Here is a 15,548-nt window from a genome sequence, read left to right on the forward strand (position 1 = left end):
GAAAATAACAACTCCCGAAACGTTTCCACAAAGAAAAGCCCATTTAAATAGCAGATCGAATTACGGTTGCGCTATGGTACGCGTTTAAATGATGAAAGCACAAATGAAAGTTTTGTTTTGTTTTTGTTTAAATGAAGTGAAACCAACGATACAGTTTAAACTGGTACCAATTTTGAAGGTCTCCAATCTCACAGCATATAATGGTTTATTATGCATATAGTTACGTTCATGGTGGGGTTAAAACTTTTAATCATCCATCTAATATCATCGTTTTTCCCTGGAGGGCAGTTTTACCTTCAAAATGCAAAACCAAGTATACGGCCCCGATTTGTGGAGGAAAACTTTTCGAGGTTTTTCCATAAGCCTTCCACACATCCTTCACACACAATAATTGCTTTAACCGCTACACTACCGACCACCGGACCCATTAGCAAAACAGCAAGCAAGTACAGTCCTTAACCCAATAAAACTATCGTACTTTGGGGCAAGGATTTTTCGCAATAAATGATTCATCCGTTTTAGGTGCTACGTTTAGGCGTCTATGTATACGGTAAGGATAACGGAGCGCAATAGAGTTATAAATGCTTTTTGCAGATGGAATCCGTGTCGCGATCTTCTTTATGCAAGCACCCACTATGCGTGCAGCCAGTTTATTGTTTATGGTACGATTTATTCGCGTGCTTGTGTTTTGTTATGCAGCATTATACGTCAGCAGAAAAAATAATCAATAAAACGACAGAAAACTATTTCGATTAATCGAAGTACCTAACTAGAGCAATAAAGCAATCAGGTTTGTTTTTATTCCGAAGGACACAACCGACACAACAACGTTTAAAATAATATGATCATAAAAATAGTACAAAATAACTTAAGAAAACTAATTTTACTACATTGGGGAAAAAACAGCAAAAAAGAGATGAAAATTCGGCGCCTTGAATATTCATCGCTGTGGTTATGAAACACCACAACAAGCTTATTTTAAGTTTAAGTTTTTCAAAGCTTGAGCCAAACTTTGCTTTTTGAATGGGTTGAAAACTTCCATTCTGGGCAATATTCCAACTTTTGGTTCGCCTTTGAATGTGACTCGAATGTGCAAAACAAACACAACGACAAAAAAAAGAGAAGCGGGATATGAATACAAGAAAACATGCATCCCACATAAGAGCTGTTTATCCATCAACAACTTTGGCGAGACGAGGATGCTTCATGTACAGCGCGCACAGCAATATATTTGGTCTACCGGCTCTTGAACTTTTCTGCATTATTACCCGAAGTGGAAGAAGGTTCAAGTATTTGCTACTCAAATTAATACGAGTCGCTTTTAAGTAACCAATGGAATCGCTCATTATGTGTTGCTAATTAGTTTTTGATGGTATGTTGAGAAAATAAAGATATCCCAATCGATATTAAAAGCTTCCATTAAATATTTCCCTTTTGGACGCAATTGATTATTGTATTGAAAGTTATAGAAGAATAGCTTAAGATCGTCTGAAAAGTAATAGTTTTTCTTGAATGTTTTTCAGGTAACATTTTACCCAAAAAGATTCTAACTTGTCTCACATTAAGTACATCAAATGTATGAATTAAAATTCATATTCCATCTTCAAAAGTGAACTTCCTTCAATTAGAATTAGAACAAAAGCCACAAAATGAAACCATCCGATATTTCCCATCTTCTTCAAACGAAAGTTCAACACCGACGACATCTTCTGTGCACCGAAGTACAAAGGATACGGTACGATGAATAAATGATGGTACTGTTGCCACTATACCGCACAGTGCAGTGTTTGTTCACCGTTGCCGAAACTATGCACATCATTGTTGAATATTTAACTAATTTGACGAGCGTTTCATGTTTCATGCTATAACACTAGTACTTCCTGGTTCCGATAATAGCAGCACTCACTAGAACTTGATGGTCGCTAAATGAATGAATTTCTAATGACGAGATATAAGCTGTTAGATGTATTACGTAACAGGAATATAAGTCCGAGATAAATTATATTGCGCATTTCCTTACTGCTTTTGACAACTAGTGGCTCCGTTAAAACGTTATCCAAAATAAAACTTTCCCTTGCTCCAGTTTCGGTTCTTAAACGCCTAAAAGTAGGCAATTTCTTATTTTATAGCAATTTTTATGATGCCCGTTGTAGAGGTTGCGCGATACCTTTTACCGATATTTATTACACAGGAATGGTCTTTACTCGACGGCGGTCGGAATGGTAAGAGAACGACGATCGGCGCATCCGATCGCTCGTGTCCTGTGCTTGCTACCTACACTGATTAGAGAACAGCGATCGGCGCATCCGATCGCTCGTGTCCTGTGCTTGCTACCTACACTGATTAGAGAACAGCGATCGGCGCATCCGATCGCTCGTGTCCTGTGCGTGCCACCTACACTACTTGCACTACCACAGGGTGACTCTCGAAAGTGGTGAATTCGGAAACGCCGGCAGGAGCATAGCGTTTGTTCACCAGATGGTGCTGGTCACTACACGATTCCCCCCCAGTGACGTAGTCACGATTTTATATGTGCCATCAAACGCATATTGCGGACTAGGCGGTAATATTATGAACGAAAACGAACATGTTTCTGTCGTCTCGTTTCGGGGGACTTTCCCAGTAGCTTGGTTGTCTGTGTGTGTTCCTCACACTCAAAAGCGGGTTTTAGCCGATCGATAGAAATCGATTCATTTCTATCTTTTATTTGAATGATAAAAAATTTTCTGCACCTTCGAATCACGGTATAGGGACCTTCATAGGGTGCCTGAAGTCCAGTCTTGACCTTGTCAACCCTGACAAATACTTGTCTACAATTTTCTAGAGCTTTAGGTTTGTAGTTGGTTACATTGTTTTTGTTCTTGGGACTCGATGGTTCTACTGATTTGAACGCTTTTTTCAAATCAACGATCAAATCAGTTGTATCATCATTGGTTTTGTCGCTTGATGGTACGAAAACTTCTGAAGGTAATCGGAGACTCTGACCGTAGACCATTTCTGCTGGCGATCCTCTGATCTCATCTTTATAAGAGAGACGAATGCCAAGAAGTATTAATGGTAATCGAACTGTCCATCGTGGTGAGTCCCCTTTAGCTCTTAAGGCTTCCTTCAGTTGACGGTGAAAACGTTCAACCATACCGTTGGCCTGTGGGTGATATGCGGTAGTTGCAATATGGTGTGTACCCATTAGTTTGGTCAACTCCTCGAACAATCTTGAGGTAAATTGTCTTCCTCTATCTGTCGTTATTCTTAACGGACATCCAAACCTGGACACATACTGCTCCACGAACGTTTTAGCAACAGTAGCCGCTGAGATATTAGTTAGAGGATAACACTCTGGCCATCTCGTGAAGCGATCTACTATTGTCAATAGGTATGTTTTGTCCTCAGATGGAGGTAAAGGACCAACAATGTCCATGTGAATATGGTCAAACCTTCCTTTTGGCAATGAAAACGATTCCAAAGGTGATTTTGTGTGTCGAACTACTTTCGCTTTTTGACAAACAGAACATGCACGAGTCCAATTGGCCACATCTTTATTTATTGCTGGCCAAAAATATCGATCAGTCATCATTTTCCTAGATGCTTTTATGCCAGGATGGGAGACGTTGTGCACACCGTCGAATGTTTCCCTTCGTAAGGATTCTGGGACGTACAGTCTATTTCTTCCCGTTGAGACCTCAAAATATAATTCTGTTTTGCTTAGCAAGAGCTTATCAAGTTTATAAGAAGAGTTTTTACTTTTCTCGTCCTCCAAAATTTTTTTTAACTGTGCATCATTATGTTGGCGTTCAGAGAAAATTTTGTAATCCAAATTACTAACTGAATCCGTTTCTGCCACACGCGAGAGAGTATCTGCAACTATGTTACTATCTCCTTTTATGTAACGAATGTCGGTTGAAAACTGAGAAATGAAATCTAGATGACGATTTTGTCGAGGCGATTTCTCAGCTTTTGACGTCATCGCTGTGGTGAGTGGTTTATGGTCAGTATATATCGTAAATGATCTGCCTTCCAAAAAATGTCTGAAATGCTTGATGCTCAGCACGATTGCTAATAATTCTCTATCGAACGTAGAATATCTTTGTTCGGTTGGAGAGATTACTTTAGAGAAGAATGCCAATGGTTGGCAACTCCCTTGATACTGCTGTTCCAGTACAGCTCCCACGGCGAAATTGGACGCATCCGTGGTTAAAGAATAAACTGCATCGGTCCTAGGGTGTGACAGCATCGTAGCTTTTACCAGGTCCGACTTGACTTGATCAACCGCTTTGTCACACTCCTCCGACCAATCGAATGTCTTTAATTTCTTACTACCGTGCTGTGCTATCAAGTTGTACAATGGTCTCAACGTATTAGAAACGCTCGGTAAGAAACGGTGATAATAGTTAACCATTCCCACAAATCGTTGTAATTGTTTAACTGATTTCGGCGTTGGAAATGATTTTATCGCCTCTACCTTATCCACACACGGAATGATTCCATTAGCTGATATTGTGTGGCTTAAGAAATCTATGGTACATACTCCTAGCACACACTTGGACGGTTTAATCTTTAAATCGTATTTTGCCAGCCGATTGAACACTATGCGTAAGTGTTCAAGGTGCGTTTCCTTCGTCGGACTGGCAATCAAAATGTCGTCAATGTAGACGAATACGAAACTGAGGTCGTTGAACAAACTGTTCATGAACCTCTGGAATGTTTGCCCGGCGTTTTTTAACCCAAAAGGCATTCGTAAAAACTCGAACATACCAAACGGGGTAGTGATGGCCGTCTTATGTATGTCCTCATCAGCTATTGGAATCATATGATATGCTCGCACAATGTCTAGCTTTGAGAAAAATTTGCAACCCTGCAGTTGCATGGTAAAATCCTGGATGTGTGGGATAGGATATCGATCAGGCGTCGTAATAGCATTGAGCCTGCGATAATCCCCACATGGTCGCCAGTCGTTATCACCCTTGGGCACCATATGCAAAGGTGAGGACGCTGGTGATGATGATGGCCGGCAAATTCCCAAATCCACCATTTGCTGAAACTCAGCATGCGCTACTTTGCGCTTTTCCGGGTCAAGGCGACGTGGCTTAGCGAAAGGTAAAGGGCCTTTGGTTTCAATATAATGAAACACATTGTGACATACAGGTTTCCTATAGTCCGGCGGTTCTACTAACGATGGAAACTGGTGTAGAACTCGTCCGAACTCTCCTGCTTCAACTACAAAGTGTTTTGGGGTAGGAGTATCGACAAGTGCCAACGATCCTGTGATCGTTAAATTTGTTGTCGAATCAATTAACCTACGCCCCTTGATATCCACTAGTATTCCGGTTTTGTATAAGAAATCAGCTCCTATTATAGGACGATTGACGGATGCTATGATGAAAATATGGGTAAAAACTCTTTTGAAACCTAAACTCACTTGAACCAGCTTCGTGCCATAAGTCACTATGGTACTTCCGTTGGCTGCTTGCAGAACTAAATCTGTAGGTTTATACACTTTACCAGCTAAATGCAATGGAATGACGGATACGTCGGCTCCTGTGTCCACTAAAAAGGTAAATGATGTCATCGTATCATTTATGAACAAACGAGGAGAAATGCTAAATGCTCTAGGGAGATCCGCCAACTCCCGCGAGCAGCTTAGTTTTTTCCTTCCTGTGAGTATGTTAAGCCTCGTGTTGTGGAAAAATTACAGGGCTTCACACACTTGGTTGCTGCATTACCGTATCGGTCATGGTACCAACAAAATGGTTTCCTATTCCGGGATGGCGATCTTCGTTGGAAATTTCTTCGTTCCCTGGACATACTGCGTCTATGATCACCTTGCTGTCGGCGGGGACCATTTACCATGTTCTTGATCATGTCGCGTAATTCGCTTATTTCGCGCCGGATATCGTGCGACGCCGAATCGCGTGTGATCCTATCACGAGCATCCACCTCGGATAACCCACTAGACTGTGTGCATTCCCACAACCTGTCTGCTATCCGCAATTGCTCTGCGTGATCCTTCGTGTCTACCGCAACTAAGGCTACCTCAATCGATTTAGGCAATCTTGACTTCCACAATTTTCTAACTAGTGTTACTGAAAGATCGGTAGAATCGCCAGCTATCTGCAACATGTGACGGTAAAAATCTGATGGAGTCTTGTCTCCTATCTCCACATGATACAACAATTTTGACAATCGCGTTTCCTCGCTGCTTGTCAAACGTTCCAACAGTTGTTCTTTTAGGTGGGAATATGGTTTTACCGGGTCTGGACTTTTTACAATATCCAGTACCTTAGCCAATACCTCCTTGGAAAGTGCAGCAATTAGATAAGTGTATTGAGTGCGCTCCCGTGAGATCTTTGACAGCTCAAATTCCGCTTCTGCTTGAGCAAACCAAACTTCTGGAACGTCTTCCCAAAAAGTTGGTAACTTTGTGGATATACGCTCTACCCCAAGGGGAGGATCGCCCGGAACCAACACCTTCGTCGTACTTGTTGTACTCGAACTCTCCTCAGCTTTACCATCACCACCAGCCTTCGGAGGCATCACCACTGTGGTTTACACAAAACGGTTTGCAAAAAATTAAAAAAAAAATCTAACTTGTTTCCTAACCTACTAAACGCGCTTAAAATTTAACTCGCGCTCAGGAAAAATAACACTATTAATAATAATCGCAAAATTAAATTAAAAATTTTGTATGTTGTAAAACAAAGGAAAAAAAAACAACCGCGTAGTACACAAAAACGGAATATTTGGAAACTAATGTTAAAAAAATTTAGAAAGAAAAAAAAATCGAAAACGGAACGGGCTCACCGGTTGACGATTGCCGAAACTGCTTCCTGGTGCTCCTTATCTAGACCGCGTGTCTTCGAAAACGTGATGGCGCTGACTTCTTAACGCCGCGTGGCTCCAAAACGCGATGGCGATGGCTCGTTTACACCGCGTGGCTCCAAAACGCGATGGCGCTGACTCCTTAACGCCGCGTGGCTCCAAAACGCGATGGCGATGGCTCGTTTACACCGCGTGGCTCCAAAACGCGATGGCGCTGACTCCTTAACGCCGCGTTGCTCCAAAAAGCGATGGTGTTTCTGGCTGCCACGACCTGCGATCTGCCTCGCGATCCAGTGAAGCGCCTTACGGGAAACGATTGGCTTTCGTGCTTACACTGTTTGCACACTGTTACACTGACGTCACTCTGCTCAAATGTACGCGTTGTCGACTGTGTGGCTCTTCGCTCAACATGTGCTGCTAGCCCACGGGATGCACGTCGGGATAATCACGTCGGGATGATCGCGTCGGGGATTTCGTCGGAAACTTATCACGTTGGGATGATGACGTCGGGAATATCGTCGGAAATTTATCACGTCGGGGTCACCAATGTAGAGGTTGCGCGATACCTTTTACCGATATTTATTACACAGGAATGGTCTTTACTCGACGGCGGTCGGAATGGTAAGAGAACGACGATCGGCGCATCCGATCGCTCGTGTCCTGTGCTTGCTACCTACACTGATTAGAGAACAGCGATCGGCGCATCCGATCGCTCGTGTCCTGTGCTTGCTACCTACACTGATTAGAGAACAGCGATCGGCGCATCCGATCGCTCGTGTCCTGTGCGTGCCACCTACACTACTTGCACTACCACAGGGTGACTCTCGAAAGTGGTGAATTCGGAAACGCCGGCAGGAGCATAGCGTTTGTTCACCAGATGGTGCTGGTCACTACACCCGTTGATTTATAGCATAACTCCGAGACGATACTTAGTTACTAAACAATTCTGAAAGTTTTCAAATCTACATTGGATTATGGGGAACTAAATCGAATAAAAAATCGAACTCATACAGGCATGAGAATAAAGCACATCTGACAGAACAGACACCCAAGCTGGGCAAATAATTTATTTAAATTAATTAGATTTCTTTAGTACTTTGTTTACATCAGCAGTGATTTAATCAGTCGATGACACGTACAAAAGTTAAACCACTCATCGTATAAATAACTCGCCTGGTACATTCATCCCCCAATCAGCGAATGCATGATTTGGTCGATGACTTTCCCCACGTTATTGTGTGTAACCTTGACAGTGCGGGTGTGCTATATTTTCAAAATGCCCCTTCACACGTGCCATCGTACAAATTAAAAGCATTCTCGCTGTAGCTTATCGTCCTCTCTCTCCTCTTTGACAGCCTGATGTGCCCGATGCAATTCTAGCTACCGAAGATCAATAAGTTAACATTGCACATTTTGTCGTTCAACGACGCAACAAAGGTCAACAGCTATGGGAAAGAAAAAAATATACCCAGCCCACAACGTTTCTGATATAATTCTCCACACACACATACACACACCCACACCCACACAACGGACGAAGAAATGCTGTCTGTCTCTGGTATGTGGCTGTTTGGCGAATGCGTACGGTGTCGCTTCGAAGTTGTATGAAGCACGAAAATAGTAACAAAGGAAAGAGAGCACATCGCAGTGAAACCGTAAAGGGAAACGTTCCGGCCAAAGGATCAGCTAGCTCCCTAGTATCGGTACACGGGGTGGTCGCTTCCCATCAGGCTATAAATAACAGCCTCTCAGGGGTGAAATGCAACACACCGGATGCGGAACGTGCTGGTCCGTGCGACCATGAAATAAGCTTGTTCCGCCTGCTAAAATGTCCCTTCCTGGGATGGAAAGCATTAGACGAGTGCCCAGAAGAAGGTGGAACAATTCAATGAACAGTATATTATCGTAACTATTAGCATTGTTAATCATTGCTACTTGTCAATCTACTAAGCGTGTCGGATTGGTGTGCATGATCGTAAGTTGCATAAATATCCATTTACTATCCAAAGAGAACCAGCACGAAGAGACTTCAAAACTTGACCAATCAATTGAGGTAATTGTTGACATTTATAAGTTATAGTAGATTTATAGTATTTTTATGGTTTTATAGCAGTTTTTGAAAACCTACTGTAAGTTATCGTATTAATTCTTAAAACCATTTGGGTGAAAATCTCTTACTAACAACTTCATCGAATTTTCTATCACTGCTAACATCAGTTTACTTTTTTTATTTTCTTTTTATCAATTGATGTGGACATAATCCGGATTTGGTTTGTTATAAGAGACCCCCAACAGTTACTATGTAGGTTACTATTTTTTATGAATCGATCATTAATGTAATTCAAATTGTATTATATTTTCTTGCTCATAGCCAAAAACACAATCTGAGTATCTCGAATTTCCACATAAGTGGAATCCTGGTGAAATTTAGTTTATACTTCAAAGTCAAAGAGCCGACTTCCTTCACTGTACTTAATTTATTCAGCAAATCAGGTGACTTTGTGAAATAATACATTAAAATAAAATAAAAACACATGTTTTCTAGGACGAAGGAAGCTATTTTCGACCAATTTTTCACCTTTTTGCTTATATTTTGTGCTATAAACCTGCACATCTGTCAAATTTTCAAAAACTGCGTATCTCCGAATCCGCGTATAAGAGGAACCGCGTATATCGGGGACTGCCTGAATTAATTAATCAACTAGCTTCAAGTCGAAAAACTTTGATTCACAAATTTACAGATCGAAACATCTGTTTCAACCCTAATATCAAAAATAGTCTCTTCTTTAGAATTTAATTTAAGAAGCTATTAATAATTTTGTTTAAATGTTTTATGCTTCATCGCCATTTCACTCAAGAAATCTTGAGGCTTTCACTCGGAAAGAAGTTGTTATGTTACAGGACTCAACATCTGCACGTAGTTAATAACATGCCTATCCAGTGATCAAATTTCAACTAGACCATGATGGATGGCGGCCCCGCAAGAAGGCGTAAATCAAGTCACCGTTAGCAAATTCAGTACGCAAAACAACAGACCTTCGTACGGTCAAGAAACAGTAATGATCCTTGCTCGTTGTCATGTAGTACAAACTTTAAAGCATTGCCCCTCATTCGGATGCGCCTTTTGCGCCCTCAACCGAATGGTTTAAAGTTTTCCCCGTTTTCCCGGACAGCTGAGCTACTGACCAGTGCAGCGAACTACTCTCTCGCACCGGGCAGCCCGGAACGGACCCGAACGCAGGACACACAACCATCAATCATAATAATGGCTTTGACCTTACTTTTCCCGCACACTTACATATTGCGTTGCATAAACCTGGTCCCCAACCTCACTGCTGTACGGTGTGTCCTGCGATGCACTCCGACAGCTGTAGATGCATTTGCGGTATCTCCTCTCACCCTTGCGGACGCAACAGGACGCTTCGGAATGTGTGCAGTGATGGATGAAGCCGTTCTCGTCAGCACTCGTGCACAACAATTCGAACAATGTTCATTTCTGCAAACGCCATCCGCTGCAATGATGCAAACGTACCGACTGATGCTGGTTCTTTCGCTGCTTTTGCGCCTGCGGTCGTGGGAAGATACGATGGACTCGGCAGTTCAAGCTTCCTGACAACCGCAGCTGCTGATTGGGCGTGTGTCTTAGTTTCTGCGTTTTTCTTTTGAGTCATCGACAAAGGGAGACGATAATAAGCACGTTAGTGTATTGCACTCGAATGGCAAACTGACGAACGGAGACCTCTAAACGGACAACGCTTAGCGGCCAACCTGTAGTTCCAATTGCTGGGTGCTTTATTGCATGCTCAAATCACTCACTGCCACCCCATCGCCGTCACCGGGTGTACTCATTTCAGCAAACTCATGAATTAACAGCTAATTGCATTAATTGTCCCATGGGACGCACCGGATCAGGTGCAACGAGGGCGGTGGAACTAGAACCGTGGAAATGGAATTTTTCCAGCTCGGAACACAGACGGAAAAAGCTTTCCACCGTAGCACCTGTTATTCGGAATGCACTTCGCTCAGACTCTCGCAATACACCTTCACATTGCCCTTGCACACCCGGAGCGCACAACGTTTTACCGAAGAATTTTAACTTTGCCCACTGATTTAACTACGGTACACTGCTTTTCCAGTCCCGACCTACACCCGTCTTTGATTAATCCTTTTTTTTCGACAGCTTGCAAGTTAGGAAGTTGTGCTCGCAGAATGTAAAAAACAGACCCAGCAATGACAAGCTTTTCATAGACTGGAACCACCGAAACGCACTGGGCACCGTGGCGTTGCGCTACCAGCATCTCATGCGGTCCGACTCATACTGAACTCTGATGTAACTCAGATGTTTGCACGCACGTAGTAATGTTTTGATGCTTTCTCCCCGTGGGCAAATGGACGAACGAGAGCGAACATGCTGGTGACGACTCCGCCGAAGAGCGTTTTGGTGCGATGCTCTTCACAACATAAGCAAGAGCAACACACATTTCTATGCTCACAGGTTGGTTATGTACGACGAACTTTATATTACAGGGGTTTTCACTGTGTTTATGAAATGTAGGTGTATAATCGAAACTCCTATCGTAACCTATTGCGTATTTATTATGTGCTTAACTATGAAATCATCTTCTCATGAAATCATGAAATCAGCACCTTTGATATCGATTAAGCTGTTTCTATTCTATTGGCCAAACAAAAAAAGCCAAATAGTGACAGTTATTTATTTGAAATGATCGTTTTTTATACTTTAACTTAAAAGCTTGAAAATGCACCTTTACAGAAGATGAAAATTCCTTCGTTAATAATAAATTCAATCGGAAACGATATCAGTAAAATCTATATGAAGTACCCTGCTTCGCGCTGCGAATGCGCTGTTTCACCGTTTGTTGATTGTAAGCAGAGTTTTCACTATCAAACGATAGATGGAGGTTTGCTGAATAGTATAAATTAAAAAAATAAAACTATCAGGAAGAATTTGAAAATGTTTGTTAGTCTTCTGACTGAAGATGGGAAAGTTTCTTTTTTCGCAATGGGAGGGAACCAGGTTCTTTTCGAAATTAAAATGATTCTATATGATTTTCCTATTCATTGCCGTCGCTAAACATATCACAGGCAGTCCCCGAGATACGCTATTATAGCGCATCGATATAACCCGAGGAAAATCCGCAGAAGTCGAATACTGGACCAATTTTGTTTATACTTCCAAGTCACGGAGTCTACTTCCTTCTCCGCACTTAATTTATTTAGCGAATCAGGCGATTTTTAGAAAGATTACATTAAAATAAGTTAAAACAAATGTTTTATGTAACATAAAAGATATTTTTGACCAATGTTTCACCATCTTGCTTCGATTTTGTGTTGTAAACTAGCTCAGCTGTCAAATTTCCAAAAAACCGCGTATCTCGGACCTGCCTGTAGTATTGTGACGACCAGAGAAACTTCCTGTCCTGGAGAAATTTAATCTAAAATGTTAACTAGGAACCTAGGGCGAAACATGCTTACTAAAAAAATGGTACCGGTGCAGTCAAAGCGAATCGAACGAGAACAATAAGGTACTTGTTTTTAAGTAGACCTGAAGAAGAGACTTGGCTACAATTACGAATACAGAAGCAAGAACTAAAGGACAGGTAATCATGGAAAACAGATTTGGCGAAAAAAATGGGACAAATATACACAATACACACAGATCGACAAAATGGTGAAAACGGTAGCATGGCCGTCCCAAAAATCAGTTATCCTGTTGCCTCCGACGAGGAAGTTTTCTCCAGCATACTAAGAGTGAACAGTATTTTTTAACCTCGGGAAGTCTTTGCGTAGTAGGGAAGATTAAAATGTGGTCTGAGACCGAAACATCCAGCAAGTAGGAAGGAACCATAAAATTAGGAGCCAACCTCGGGTCGGAACCGCTAAATTATAATTAATTAACAGTTTTTGGTTTACAAAAAATGTCTATTACTATAACTATATCTATTACTATAAACCGGATTAATAAAAAAAAACCTTCCGGTTTTTGTACAGCAACAGTACTGCCGGTATTTGAGTACTTTCTGTGTTTGCGCCTAAATGGCTGCAATTGGAATAGAACTAATACACCAATAAGTGTTGTTTTAGCGTTCCAAAGGATTCTGGTGAATATTATTCAACCATCTTTTAAATGTTTTAATAGAATAATCGTTTTAAATCACTAATTATTTTTGCAACCTTCAAAGATTTTGCGAGAAAAACACTTCATTTCGTTCCTAATTACACATAATTCTTCCATTTTCACACATGTTTCGTGATTAACTGATAATTATGATCATACTAGTGCGTTCTTTTCCCTTATAATCTCACACGTGTAAGTGTGATGGGTAGACTGTCACGGCGGTGTGTGCGTGCCATGTGTCGTTTTACTCTACGCCCGATCATACGTTATCACTTTACAGCGCACGATTTGTGACGATCAATTCAAAGCTCCTCCAACGCTTGTACGATGATGACCGCAGTAGTTTTCGCCCTGATATGTTGCCACCTTGTGCTGTGTTCGTCCAACGTGCGAGAGAACGAGTCGGAAACAATAACCGACATAGAACCCTTCCAAGGGTTCAAAACAAACATTATGTTACAGTGAGTATCCTTCATGTAAAACGTGCGCCACTCAAAATTGTAATAATGTTATTTGCGTTTCAATTTTCCCTGTACCAGGGTGCTGAGGCGGTTGGACGAGATTGATCAGCGCATAAGCCACTTGGAACGAAGGTAAGGAATGGAACAAAATGGACTGAGCGATAGAGGGTGTTGTGTTGATAATTACCTGAAACGTTCCCTTCTTTCAACAGAATACAGAGCAACCACCATATATCCACGGGCGTCATTACGGACAAACTGGAAGGGATCAGTGGTAAAACAAAAATCCCCTTTTCTCTGCGGCATTTTAACCCAGTTCGAGGTCGAACATACGATTAACAGTCCGTCTCATGCGTTTATTATTTTGCAGATAAGCTCGAGAGCATCAACAAAACATTACGTCAAAATGGTAACTCCTCGTCGCCGCCAGCGTGTCTGTGTGTGTACTTTGGAACCAAATTGTTTAATTAATGCTTTTTTTTTTGGTTTCAGTTGGCACATATTATGCGTCCTGCCTGGAAGCACCGAGCCTGCTGAGCGATGTGTACACCATCAAACCGGCGGCATCGAGTGTGGCCCCGTTTCCGGTGTACTGTGAGCAGAACTACCGAAAAGGTGGCTGGATTGTGCTGAGCCGTCGGTTCGATGGGTCGCTCAACTTTAGCCGCGATTGGGTCGACTATCGCGACGGTTTCGGTACACCCGAGGGCGAGTACTGGTTGGGGCTAGAGAAAATGCACCGCATTACCGGGGCCGACTACTTCGAGCTGTTAATACACCTGAAGGACTACGAGGGCACGGTCAAGACGGCACTGTACGACGAGTTCGAGATTGGCAACGAATCCACCGGCTATCGGTTGCATCTCGGTACGTTCGTCGAAGGAGATGCGAAGGATTCGCTACGGGCCAGCGTTGGCATGAAGTTTTCCACACCCGATCGGGATAATGACGAACATCCCGCCTCTTGTGCAGAATATTACGCCAGCGGTTGGTGGTATCGGAACTGCATGAACGCGTAAGTTTAACTCCCAGTCGACACTTTCACCGTTCAACCGATACGTTTGTGAATTTTAGCAATCTCAACGGTCTCTATCAACGGTTTGACCCACGGAATGCGACAATGAACTGGTTCGGCTTTTGCGACGACCTTCAAGGACTGAAGGAGGCCACGATGATGATAAGAGAGGTGTCGTCGTAACGTCTTTTATTGACCCGTGGGTGATTAGTTTGTACATTAAACCATATTTACTAACCTTGCAACATAGGCGTGCTTTTTGCGTTGAAGATGCCATAGCTGATTTAATCGAAATCAATTTCGTCCTGTGATTATGTTTTTATTCCAAAATTCGCTTCGCTTCACACTTCAACCACATGTCACGCTGAATATTTCTCACACCAATGCAAACAAAACTCATGCAATTTGCCACGTGTCACCTTGTTAGGTTGCACTTGTAACTTAACATCTTTTACCCGGTTTGAAGACACGTTACTTCATTAAATTATCTCACCCAACAACTCACGAGTGAGCATCTGACCGTGTGCTATCAAAAACTTATCACTTTCACTTAAAACACACCCAAAAAAGAGTGAAACTATCCTCCCGAAAATCACATCTAAACCTACGCGAAACGTGTGCTCGATTCGTCCTGCAAACAGTCCTGCTTGACAGTCACGCCAGAGGGAGCTAGCTAGCGACGGTTACCATGGCAACGCGACACGCACACATTACACACTGGCGTGGTACGCTGGAACCGTACCTGGGCAACGGTAAACATAAACAAACCACCTGGCAGCCCGCAGCCGAATGGGAAAGGAATTGTTCCATGGAGTTGCCCACTTTCTACGTGTCCTGTCATCGTGGTGTAGCAAAAGGTAAAGATTAAGGTTAGCTTTAACCCTTAATATACGTATGGGGAGTAGAAATTAACAAGCAACAAAAGGATTGTAAAAAAACAATCTGCAAGAAGGGAGAATTTGGTTCTTTGGGCATTCAAGGGTTCAACGTATCCTGTGCGTTAGAATCGTGAAGAATTCAATAATTCCCATCATAGTTGATCAAACAATATTTACATAGCGAGCGATTGCGGTAACGAGCTCAACCTATTTATCATGCAAGGAAAGGATTTTGCAAC

At 42.3% G+C, this 15,548-nt stretch overlaps 1 protein-coding gene across 1 annotated transcript; it reads left to right on the forward strand.

Annotated features, from left to right (window-relative positions):
- The first annotated feature begins 13,282 nt into the window (after positions 1 to 13,282).
- On the forward strand, positions 13,283 to 14,814 carry LOC128298370 (microfibril-associated glycoprotein 4-like). The gene is made up of 6 exons (XM_053034122.1): positions 13,283 to 13,416; positions 13,495 to 13,548; positions 13,629 to 13,690; positions 13,787 to 13,825; positions 13,909 to 14,431; positions 14,491 to 14,814. Exons 1-6 carry the CDS (start codon positions 13,283 to 13,285, stop codon positions 14,612 to 14,614), a joined length of 936 nt encoding a protein of 311 aa, XP_052890082.1. The 3' UTR covers positions 14,615 to 14,814.
- The last annotated feature ends 734 nt before the right edge of the window (positions 14,815 to 15,548 follow it).

The sequence above is a fragment of the Anopheles moucheti genome, chromosome 2 (assembly GCF_943734755.1).
Source record: "Anopheles moucheti chromosome 2, idAnoMoucSN_F20_07, whole genome shotgun sequence".
Taxonomy (NCBI): domain Eukaryota; kingdom Metazoa; phylum Arthropoda; class Insecta; order Diptera; family Culicidae; genus Anopheles; species Anopheles moucheti.